The sequence below is a fragment of the Tachypleus tridentatus genome, chromosome 12 (genome assembly GCF_004210375.1).
Source record: "Tachypleus tridentatus isolate NWPU-2018 chromosome 12, ASM421037v1, whole genome shotgun sequence".
Taxonomy (NCBI): Eukaryota; Metazoa; Arthropoda; class Merostomata; order Xiphosura; family Limulidae; genus Tachypleus; species Tachypleus tridentatus.
The window spans coordinates 47,974,709-47,987,984 of NC_134836.1; the positions used below are offsets into that span (position 1 = coordinate 47,974,709).

Below are 13,276 nucleotides of genomic sequence, written 5' to 3' on the forward strand. Positions count from 1 at the left end.
AACTAGAATGCCTGATAAATATCAGCAAGCTACAATATCAATGACTGAAAGAAAATTTCTGACTCATGCTTCCTGAACTTTTGAATGTTACTGATTAACAAAATGTGTGGCTAAATTAATTTTATGATCACTTTATGGTTATCAACAGTTAAGATATTCACTAACTGTGAAATATCTGACAGAAAGGAAGTAGCGGTCATTGCTTTCCAAGCTGACATGTGATGTTCAGTGTACAGTGAATGTACTACACTGGTTGATTTTTGCTTGATTACCTTGATATAGACCAAGCGTTTGGTCTAAAAAAGATGGTTGAAAATATTTTGTGAACTATTTTCTTCTTCGCTGTTGAGTGATACCATCTCCCAAAATGTGGTACTAATTTTGTGATTGCAACTTGTTTGTTAGCAAGTAAAGATGGCTGTTGATCACAAATTAACTGAGTCAAAAAGGTTTTGTGACTGTTACTTTCTAAATTATTAACCATAAATTTGCTAAGAACACTTCTAGATTATTTCAAAGTTTGGATTACTGGTGGTGATGGAAGTAATAAACAGAACATCATTAGTTTACACAACAGGAAACTATGGCTGTAAGAGTGTCGTAACCTTATATTCCAAAATGTAAAGCAACCTTCTTTGACAAAATAGTCATTCGCCACTCCACGAGGAACATTCTAGTTTATAGGTGAAAGTTTCCAGAACTATCCATAGAGTACTCGCTAAAAACCCTCATTAGCTTGAACGTACATAACATCTCCATGTGCAGCTTAAGGGATTTGTGCTTTCAGTCTCTACAGAATGTTGAAATAGAAATTAATATTTCCAATTTATCTTTAATTACTGTACTATGATTAGAACCATAATGAGTAGATTGTCTAGTGTGGTTAACTGTATAATAATTGTTACTTTTGTCAATAAAGATTGGAGTAGATTGCTAGAAGCAGTTGTTCAAGGTAGATTTTCATTACACAGCTTTTAGCTGTCCAGACAAAGCTGTACCTAACTACAATATTTATGTTTACTGGTGAGAAATCACGGATAGATATTTCTTCAGGTGAAGAAACCGTACCAAAGCATTTGTCAACTTCAATTGTGATCACAAGTTTATTAAAGTTTATCATTGCTTGTGGTTTTTCTACATCCTACATGCTACACTGTGCAAACTCAGAAAAACGTAGAACATCACAGAGATAAAATCTAATTGATACAGTATTAATAAATCTCCAATTAATTAATTAATTGTTATTATTAGTGTTACGCCTAATTGTACCCAATGCTCCGCCAACTATCGGAGTTCAGGCCATAACATGAACTACGTATTTCTTTTTCTTTTTTACGTAACGTACTAAATTAATTAGTGCATTTGTACGGTAAAGTTATTTAATTTTTTTATGATAAATTTATTAAAAGTTTCAGAAGTATACTTTTTGAAGACAATACTTTATAATGCTTTTGTCCCATTGGTTGACTCAGCAGACAGCCATTGTAGCTTTGCTATAAGGAAACACACATACATACACACACACACTTTCGTTTCTGCCAAAATTACGTTAGACGGAGCATCTAGGAGCACAGAGAAAAGTTGACAGACAATTAAGTAAATAAAAGTTCATGCTGTTTAATGTTGACTAATAACATACAGAAACAATAATAAATTTCGAAAATAAAATTAGAAAACTGGAATTATCTAATATATCATTAGTCAATATGTTAGATAAGACGAAAAATTATCATCAAAGAAAATAATTGTGTAGACTATATGTATCTTTATTTATGTATTCGGACGTTAGTATTGGTTTTGGCGAAAAAGAGCTTTAAAAATCACGTGATAATGCGTGAATTAATAATCAGATATCTTAACAGGTTTGTTTGTTTTGAATTTCGCGTAAAGCTACACGAGGACTATCTGCGCTAGCCGTTCCTAATTTAGCAGGGTAAAACTAAAGGGTAGGCAGCTTCATAACCACCCACCGCCAACTCTCGGGCTACTCCTTTACTAACGAATAGTGGGATTTACCGATACATTAAAACGCCTCATGGCTAAAAGGCTGAGCATGTGTGGTGTGACGGGGATTCGAACCCGCGACCCTGGGATTATGAGTCGAACGCCTTAATTCACCTGGCCATGCCGGGCCATATATCTTAATATAAGACAATATAAAACGTAGAATTAAAATAGATTTTGGTTTACTAGTGGTAGTTTGATAACTGAATTAAAGCGTTTTTTAGTCAGTTCGTATATTACTCTTTATTAGTTATGTAAAATAACTTGAGTTTGTGTCTCACGAAAATACTGAAGATACAATAAGCATTGATTGCACAACAGAAAACTAGCAGGAAGAGGTTTTCAGGATCATTGATAAAGTCGTGCCTATCTTTGACAAGTGAAACCTCGTGATGTGTAGAACTTAAATTTCACGATATAAATTTCTCTCTCTCTCTCTTTATCATTAAGATAATGGATAATTTTCCAAAATAATTTACGCAAGAACAGTAAAACAACGATATCTATTTAAGTAGATGTTTAATACTTAACTTGGTATCCTCTCTATTTGTCACTTTTATTGTTTCGTTGTGTTCTAATTCCTTTATGACTGCTCCAGAAATATTATTTACTTTTACTCTAATTTACCTGTGTCGCTTTTATGTGGCTTTATTTATTTTATTTTTGTATAATGAAAATTAACTTTTTTCTCTTTCACCAGAGGTGATCTGATTGTTTGTTTTAGCGCAAAACACACGAAAGCTATCTGCTCTCTGTATACCATAGGAATTCTAACCCTCGGACCATAACGTTATAAATCCATAAATTTACCGCTGGGATACCCCAAGCCCCAAAACACAGATGAAGTATGAACAGCACATAGTGAGAAAATATTTGGTATTTTATTTTATTTTTACGCCTCGTCATGAAATCAAATTTAATGTTTAGATGCATTAGCAAAACCAAAGAAAACTATAATTATTATCAGACACAACTCACCAAATTTTTATATTTTCGTTCAGTATTAGATAAAATGCGTTGTTAATATCCAGTGTTTAAGTAACGTATAGATAAAAAATAATTGTAACAGATAACCTTAGAATAAATGGTGTGAGTCTCTTACATCATTTTGATTATCATAGGATAAATTATTCAGTTTCTTGGCTTGCTTCTCTTTTAATAAAGGCCAGGCGTGAACTTCTATTTAAGAGTACTTGAGCTATGACAGTTTGCGGCAAAAAATCCGCTTAACACTTTTAGACCGTGGGTTCACTCTAACGATCTATTCTCATTATTCAGTCGGTCAAGAGTTTGCTGTTACCCTCATCTTGTCAATCAGGTCATGATTAGGAACATTCAGCCCTTGTGTAGCTTTGCACGATTAGTGTGAAAAACAAACAAACATTCATAATAAAATAAGAATTATAGTGAATGTGGTATCAAAACCCAAAATATTTCACATAAAAGAATCACATAATTGCCTATTTTGCGGGAACACGTGAATTATATTTCAAAAAAGAATTAACAAAATAAAGCAGATCATGTACAGTATTGTTTTTAATTTTTTTAGTTGTTACGTTTTTCACATTAATATTAAACAAAATACAATATATCGACAAGCAATTGACTTGCACGCATCATCGCTATAAAAAAATGTACCTCTCCAAATAACACATTTACGAGGAATAAATATTTAAACGTGGATAACATTATAAAAATCTACAAAGTATTTAGTTTTAGCAAAGACAGTGGACACGCTGAATACATTCTTTTGATTATGGTGATTTGTATATCATAATGTTTAAAAACACATTATTTCTATAGAAAAGTATTGTAGACGTTTCCATCAGTACCAGTTCTAATCAAGCCAGTGTACAATAAAACTTGAATCAGTTGAAATAGGTAAAATGTTGTTTACTTAAGTAAGTATGAATTAATTAATATTTATAGTTTATAAGTACGCATACTTTATTAAATTATGTACAGGGTAAGACCCTTTCAGAGGTTCAGAGAGGCCCGGGCCACTTCTATTGTTTCAAGATCTCTGGTAGAGTAGTTGGCATTTGAAGAAATTGCACTGAATGTTTTTAGGTGTTATTTAAAACACCATAGATGTTGGTTTCATATGCACCCTTTTTACTAGTTGTTAGAGAAACATTTATCTACTGATATTAAATATTAATTAGTTTTAAGCAAAAATCCAAGATAATATTAAAAAATCAATTCCTTTATATTTTCTAATTCTAGTAAGACAATGTTTAATAAAAAAACAGTGAATATTTTGCTTTCCTCTTCCAATAATCTAACAGAGAACTACTTGTAAGCTAACTACAGTGAGTTCACTTTCTTATAAGCTATCTGAAGAGAAACCGTTAAAATTTACAATGCTATGTTGCTTCCTTAAATATTAATAATTCGGTTCTAGATTTAAAGCATTAGAACAAACGCTAGACGGTGTCTTTTCAATTAAATTGTTGCGTGTTCTGTGCCTGAATTTTATCTTGTAATGTTTGTGACATCCGGATCAAGCCACATCTCCAGACGCCCAACTCGAGTTACAGAATGTCATTAATCATCCAGTGAAAATGAATATCTTCATGCATTTTTCAAACACACGAAATGTGCGTATCTCACATCACACAAAACAGTTGAGATTAAATAAATATGCATTATATTCGTTTACATGTACAGATATGTCAAATATTTATTGCTAAAAATAAAGTGTGAAAAACTGAGTGTCAGTTATGCCCTTGTTAACCACAATTTCATTGCAACAGTATGTGATTCCCAAACAGAAGGTTTTTTATCTTATTGTTCTCTCAGATGATATCACAATTGAAATCGAACTTATTAATCCATATATGTTATAAATCCATTATTATTTAGATCTGTCATCGAGAATAATATTGTATATTATAAATCATAAGCTTAAAGATTTTATTTTGTCCAATATTAATTTGAATTATACATCATCTCATACCATACACTATTATTATTATTATTATTATGATAATAACTTGTGCACTGAACAGAAAGTATTTAAACTGTTCTATAAAAAAATCACGAAATGCTATCATAAATATAAAAATATTGAATAAGCTACTTCACTATATAAGTATCGTTTATTGTTCATGAACAGCGTTTAAACATAACGTTAGTATTCCAGCAAATACATTAAAACCTCCAATTTTCGATAAGATTTAAAATCAATACTATTCATTACTTGCGATTCATGAAAATATAAAATCATTTACCAAGTTTGCTGCTCAAATAATAATTCACATAATAATTTAGAGCTTGAATGTATATTCTAATCCGTTACTATTAGTTTTTGTTTGTTTAACGTTTTCTTCATTGACGTGGTTTAAAATTTAAATAGCTGAGAGTACCCGCAAAATAGTGCCGAACGTAAAAAAAAATAGCAAGTACATGGGTGCATTAATACTTTACGGAAACGTAATTCTTACCTTCTTCATCCTCTGTTCCTATGACTAAAACAAAACTCAAAGCCAAAGCAACACAGACGTGTAAAAAATCGGTAGAAAGCATTGTTTTCAGTTTAGGATAGAACTGTTGTCCTTAGGTTTTATACACCAAAGATTGATTCGATTCTTTACAGAATATATCAAATTGTAGACTTAGAAAAATTAACGATTTTCTTCCATTTAATTGTGTACTGTCTAATAATGAAAACTGTTCTATTCTAAATTTGAATTCGATGTGATTGTTAAAAGACACGACTGGAGATGAGGAGCAGACCCCAGCAGTGACTAAAGCCCGGCAGACAACGCATTGGCAAGCTGAGCTTGTCACACAAATATCCCGCTCTCGTTCTGATCGACCGCCGTCTGGTTGAGCTCACTGTTTGTCAAAGGGGAAGGCTGGGAAACACTATTGCTAAAGGCCCATCCCATAAGCCCTTCGCTTCATTTGGTCTAGACCGACACGGTAAAGCTTTCATTGTTAAACAGTTTCCCCATATACTTTCTTTCGTTCTTTGGGATATAGTATAGAAAAGTAAGAATACTTTAACCGCTTTGTCTCTTTCTATGTATTGTTCATTGATGCTGAACAATGGTTCTTTAAAACATTTTTTCGTTCCATTTATTACTAAATTATATTATACATACTGTATCTGAGAGCTGTTATTTCAGAAATCATAATTTTCTTTTTTGAGGGTATGGGTGGAAGGCGTGGAGGCGCAATAAATTAACGAATAGTCGCCTTTCGTTGATGCGCGTGTTATTATATGTTTGTACATCGAAAAATATATATTTCCCAACTTCACATAACCCGACAATAAAATACAATTTACGTTCATGAGTATGTAGAATGATGTATCTGCACTTCATTTACGTATTTCACTCTCTGTCTGCCTAAATACTGTCTGTTTATCTCTTCCACATTATTTGGTTTGGTTTGAAATTCGCGCAAAGTTACACGAGAGCTATCTGGGCTAGCCGTTCGTAATTTAGCAGTGTAAGCCTAGAAGGAAGGCAGCTAGTCGTCACCATCCACCGCCAACTATTGTGCTACTTTTTTACCAACGAATATTGGGATTTACCCTTACATTATAACGCCCCACGGCTGAAAGAACGAGCATGACTGGTGTGACGGGGATTCCAACCCGCGGCCCTCGGATTACGAGTCACACGCCTTAACCCACCTGGTCATGCAGGGTCCTTCTACATTGTTTTCAATGGAAATTCGTCTGTAATAAAAACCAATGGTTCTACAGGATATAGTCTTGTACAAACATTAACCAAAATTAATGAACATAATAAAAACTGATATTTATATAAAAGTGTACACGTAGTGAACTGTTATATTAAGCATCTATGTTTGTAAAAAAACTGGAATTTAAATAACTTACATCACTTATTTAATAAAGTTACTATAATCTTAAATATAATATCTGATTAACATTACATTCAATTTGGTAATAATTGAAACATTACAGATGACCATATGTTAAATAAACTGCTCTCTTGGGTGATGTCCAAGAAGTCAAAGATGTCGCTCCCTAATTAGAGAGTTAAAATTTTAACAGCTGAAAAGAGTATTTTCTGAAGATAGCACATTTGAAGATTATATCTTAATTATCATTCTGAACATTTGATATCATAAGTGTTTTCACGTGCAGGACATTACTTGTTTCTGTAAGTGAGGTTATTCACTGTTTTGTAAACAGCTAAATTTTCACATCTATCTATGTATATATATAATTTTAACTCACCAGTTTTTCGAAACATTGATGACAGGTAGATAAAAGTTATATGAAGCAAACATATTCTTCGGGTTATACACGATTCAAGCATCATCATCCACTTTCAAGCTGTAGTTGTTTATAATTCTGAGAAGAAATAAAAATGTCTTAACATTTTTCTATACTAAGTACAAACTTTGAAGACAAAAACTATTTGTAAAGACAGTTTATAATGAAATAATTTGTTCCAGTCTATTACGTGTACATTTAATGTTTATAAATCTTACGAACTGTTGAAAATTTCCGTTAGAGCAAAGTGGCTTTCTGTTGTTATACATTTTCTCTTAATTATATCTTTCTATTCATCAATTCAACAGTCTTCCTATGTCTATTTTTTTCGTGTTTGTGTATTTCTTCGTCAAGTTAGTTGTCTCGTTCTTCATACGTCTATAAATCTATAGATGTAGATCCTACCTAAAGCCTTCTTGTAACATCAAAGTCAGAATACGCGATATCACTTAAAAATATTGAAAAACAAACGAGCACAAATGGGAATGAAGATATTTTGAAAAACTAACTCACCATGGTAATACTTAAGTCTCATGTTTTCATGAAAATCACTTTGTCTTTAACGTACGTTCAACACAGGCTGAATACCAGTACAGCGACATACAGGTTACTAGCTTATTTATCAGGGTTCTCTCGTGACATACAGGTTACTAACTTATTTATCAGGGTTCTCTCGTGACATACAGGTTACTAACTTATTTATCAGGGTTCTCTCGTGACATACAGGTTACTAGCTTATTTATCAGGGTTCTCTCGTGACATACAGGTTACTAACTTATTTATCAGGGTTCTCTCGTGACATACAGGTTACTAACTTATTTATCAGGGTTCTCTCGTGACATACAGGTTACTAGCTTATTTATCAGGGTTCTCTCGTGACATACAGGTTACTAACTTATTTATCAGGGTTCTCTCGTGGCATACAGGTTACTAGCTTATTTATCAGGGTTCTCTCGTGACATACAGGTTACTAACTTATTTATCAGGGTTCTCTCGTGACATACAGGTTACTAGCTTATTTATCAGGGTTCTCTCGTGACATACAGGTTACTAACTTATTTATCAGGGTTCTCTCGTGACATACAGGTTACTAGCTTATTTATCAGGGTTCTCTCGTGACATACAGGTTACTAACTTATTTATCAGGGTTCTCTGGCATTTCCGGTTTCTGAAAATATCTTATGTAAAACATCAAGTTGTGTTTAACAGGACTCCGATTTCTAGCATTATACTCTCGCAAGCTTATTGTAGATAAAAATAAATGAATGAATCACCCTAAACCTTCCAAACTGTTTCAAAAAGGATAGAATCTGTAGTAAATTCAGACACAACTTTATCATTTTCGTAGTGATTCCTCAGTGTAAGATTAATGTCTTAAAGTAATATTTGAAGAAAAACGCTGTTAAAACCTGGAACTTTATTGTTAACACTAAAAAACAGATTTATTATTTTAAAAGGATTTTATATTTTAGTATTTTGTATAAAGGTAAAGGTCACTAAGGTCAACTGTCGCTGTGATTAATTGTCAACAATTGATCAAAGAGTTTGATTTGGTTTATTTTGAATTTCGCATAAAGCTACACGACGGCTATCTGCGCTAGCCGTCCATAATTTAGCAGTGTAATATTAAAGGGAAGGCAGCTAGTCATCACCACCCACCGCCAACTCTTGGGATACTCTTTTACCAACGAATAGTGGAATTGACGGTGACTTATAACGAGCATGTTTGAATGTGACGGGGATTCGAAACCGCGACTCTCGTATTATGAGTCGAGTGTCCTAACCATCTGGTTTAACATGTTTAAGAACATTGTTAGAACAGTATGTTTAAAGTTATATTTTCTCGTAACAAAATCAAGATATTTATTTTGGATTTTTTTAATATAAAACACCTAATATGGACCAGCATAAATACGTAACCGTAATTATAGTCTACACATTGTCCTTCTTAGAATTATTTAGTCAATTAATCCAACGTCAAGGTTGAGAAATGCGTTTAGAATAAAAAATCAGATGGACTTTCTTTGAGAAATATATTTTAGTTGTTTTTTTCGATATACGCTCAAAAAACGTGCTGTTTAAGCAGCTAATGATAATTAAAACATTTTTAACTTTAGCAAGTTCAGCTTCATCAGTCACTGTTCAACATTTTTAAACCTCGAATGAGTAGCTGATAAATTCACCTAATCTGATTAATGTTAGTTTAAAAGAAAAAAGTATAATTGCCAATGAAAAACTAAAAAATAGCAAAAAGTTGCATGCGATACAACATGTTCCATACTTGCAACATTAACAATATATTTTCTCGTGGAAAGTTGAAAAAGAAGTTACTTACAGCGGTAAGTCTACGGATTTACAACATTAAAATCAGGGGTTCGATTCTCCCCGGTGGACTTAGGAGATAGCCCAGTGTGGCTTTACCATAAGAAAACACATTCACACAGTTCAATAGCTCCGACTACAACATAGGTTATGCAATACCATTTAAATAAAAACTAGAAACTATTCATATGGGAAACATGGATTTCTATAAACTGTTGTAGTTTAGAAACTACAAAAAACTTAACTTTTATATATCTTTCACGAAAAGATCATTCTATCTGTCTCAATAATAGCCATAACGTTTCACAACGTTTTTTTTTTGATAACATATCCTTTAGTTATTTTTGTGAAACTTTATAAGTCGTTCTAAAAAAGTACTTTACTTAAAATGCATTGCAGAGTTGAGAGAAAACAATGGGATAATACGTTTCATAAATACGTCATTTATCCACGACCATGGTTCCGTCAAACAAGGTACCATCAGATACAGAGTGAAATGTTTTATATAAGAACCAGAAGTTAGAGAGAAGCCTAACTTGGTCTGATCATTCAAAACTTTTTATGGATGTATTTTAAACTTCCAGTTATTTCTAAAATTTTAACACTGTCCAGTTTTTGAACTTTTTAACAGATAAAATTGGTGTTTAGTTTCTATAAAGTGGGATTCGAAGATTTAATTCATTTTCCAGAAAAAAAGATTTAAAAGCCCTGTTACAAAGTACTTTAGTACGTATCTGATAATTACTTTAGTACGTATCTGATAATTACTTTAGTACGTATCTGATAACATCCTTACTGGGTGTAAATAAATGATTTTTTTTTTGCAAAACTTACATTTTTCTTGCTTTTTATCATTTCTGTACTTATAGAATTTCACCAACTACCGAATACTTGTTTCTTTACGTGTTTTTTAGAATTTCACCCAAAGAAACACGAGGGTTATCTGCTGTAGCAGTCCCTAATTTATCAGTGAAAAACTAGAGGATAGCAGATAGTCATCAAAACTCACTGTCAACTCTTGGGCTAACGAATAATAGGATTAATCGTGAAATATAACGCTCCCACGGCCGAAAGGACGAGTATGTTCGGTGTGACGGGGATTCGAACCCACGACCCTCAGATGACCAGTGGATAATCTAACGACCAGACAGCCGAAAGATATTAATCATACAAATACCTTGTATGATGCAATCACAAACTTGCTTAAAATTTATATTGCTTATATCTATAATTGGAATTTTTATTTAGACCGATGAAAATGTAACACAGTTTCACTTCCAATCAAATATTTATAACAAGAAGTACAAATGTTTCTTACCATCCTTTATTACGGCATGTTAATTATTTTTTATTAAAAGAACCGTATTTGTTTAACAAGTAATGCAACGTATAACACTATTAATAATGAATTACTTATTGCATAAAATGACTAACGAAATGCAAGTGTAACAGAAAATAATATTTCAGACGTTGATGCTTTTAACATGGCGTATTTCGCATTTGTAGTCTTGCAAGAAACCGAGCTGCTATATTATTACGGATAATTAAGCACCGATGGCTACACGTAGATTTAAAGATGCGTCTTCAAAAAATAAGAAAAGAAACACATAAAGATTACTTCTTTTCGTGGATGCACATTTACTTAAAGAAAGTTACCCAACACTGGAACATTTTTATGATCATGAAATAGCGGTAAGCACAAAACAGTAAAAGCACAATCCTATTGTATAATATTAAGCTCATTTATTGTAAATCCACTGCTATAAGATAAAAAAGTCAGTCAAATCCTATTATTCATTGTCATGGACTACAAGTATTCAAGAATCACTCATGACTAGTCATTCAGCTTATGCTCTCTATATATATTGAGCTGGCCCGGCATGGCCAAGCGTGTTAAGGAGTTCGACTCGTAATCCGAGGGTCGCGGGTTCAAATCCCGGTAGCTCGCCCTCCCAGCCGTAAGGGGGGGTTATAATGTGACGTTCAATCTCATATTCGTTGGTAAAAGAGTAGCCCAAGAGTTGGTGGTGGGTGGTGATGACTAGCTGCCTTCCCTCTAGTCTTACACTACTAAATTAAGGACGGCTAGTGCAGATAGCCCTCGAGTAGCTTTGCGCGAAATTCAAAAAGAAACAAATATATTGAGCTCACACAAGCATGTATCAATTGTAAATTTGAAATGAAAGAGAAATTTTAAAATGATTCAAATTATATAGAAACCATGATACTCTTAAAAAATACAACAAATGACGAGTTCATGTTTCATTTCTGCAGAGTCATCAAACTGGACGGATGAAAATTAGCCAATCGCAACAGATTTTTACGAATTGGCTAGTGTTGTTAGCAGGATATGGATCTTTCCAAACCTAAGGTACAGTTGATTCGACACATTTTTAACGAATAGAATTCTCACATCTGTTGATTCTTATGTGTCGTAAACTTGGGATATACGTTCAGAAACTAAATCAGTTGCAAATGCACACTGTGTCACTATACATATACTGAGAAACGTGCTTTCAGAGGCCGCACTGTAAGCGGGATGACCAGAAATATTAACAGTATGGTACATGAGCATGCCATGTATTTTTTTTTTACATTCTTATTTTAATATAGTATTTGAAATAAACAGTTTTTTGAAAATGTGCAGTTTTCACATAAAATGAAAGTTTTCTTTGTCATTCTCTTCAGATAACGCTTGTTTTACTTATATAAGGAGGTTTATAAAAATGCATTTTATGCATAAATGTAAAATAGCAGTATGTGTGTGTGTTTTCTTATAACAAAGCCACATCAGGTTGTCTGCAGAGTATAACGAGTGGAATTAAACCCCTGATTTTAGCGTTGTAAATCCGTAGACTTACCGCTGTACTAGCGGGAGACAAAAGAGCAGTAACATCCAACGATAGTTTAAGAGAAACTTATATACTTATTTATATTTGTAGACGAACCATTAGTCACGTGTGTAGCGTTAATTGCTCTGAATAAGCCTGATGTTACTGAGTTACCTAAGTAATGCTAGGTTTAATCAATCTAGCATATGATCAGTTTAAAAAGTAAAGCTCGGTTGTTCCAGTAAAAGAGACTGTCCAGTGTCCAAAGATAACACACTCACTTTTTTATTTGTTATTAATAGAGCTTGTAATCATGCTTTGAATTGTATCCTGTTCCTTCACTTCCCATCCTCAAGCTCAATCCTGTTCCTTCACTTCCCATCCTCAAACTCAATCCTGTTCCTTCACTTCCTATCCTCAAACTCAATCCTGTTTCTTCACTTCCTATCCTCAAACTCAATCCTGTTCCTTCACTTCCTATCCTCAAACTTAATCCTGTTCCTTCACTTCCCATCCTCAAACTCAACCAGTTTCAGAGAAATTCAAAACTGCTATGTAGAACATATAGAGTTCCAATGCCTCATTATTCTGTAGATCTATCTTGTCACAAAAGGCTTCCACAAAGTAGATGTCAAGGATAATATCTTGTTGCTATGACTACAGAAAGATTAAGGAAAAAGAGAAAGAGGTTGGTAACTTAAAGGATATAACTGCTTGTGAAACGTATTAGACACCTACCTGAACATCAGACTTTATCAATTCTATAAAAGTCCATGACTTCCATCTCATTGCACCAAAGTGCCTAAGAAGGAGAGCTGCTGAAGTCTGCTGCATCAAAAATGGCCATGCACACTATCTCCTTGAG

General features: G+C 33.2%; 1 protein-coding gene across 6 annotated transcripts in view; it reads right to left on the minus strand.

Annotated features, from left to right (window-relative positions):
* The window catches only part of LOC143233216 (protein turtle-like), a 186,101-nt gene that overhangs the window by 128,443 nt on the left and 44,382 nt on the right, over positions 1-13,276 (minus strand). For 4 of the 6 annotated variants that reach the window (XM_076469190.1, XM_076469186.1, XM_076469191.1 and 1 more), the window contains one exon: positions 7,220-7,336. In XM_076469190.1, the coding sequence (XP_076325305.1) occupies positions 7,220-7,307 (88 nt within the window). In that variant the 5' untranslated portion in view covers positions 7,308-7,336. Of the gene's footprint in view, positions 1-5,450; positions 5,834-7,219; positions 7,337-13,276 lie in introns of those variants that run through there. The other 2 variants (XM_076469188.1, XM_076469192.1) reach the window with 2 other exon arrangements.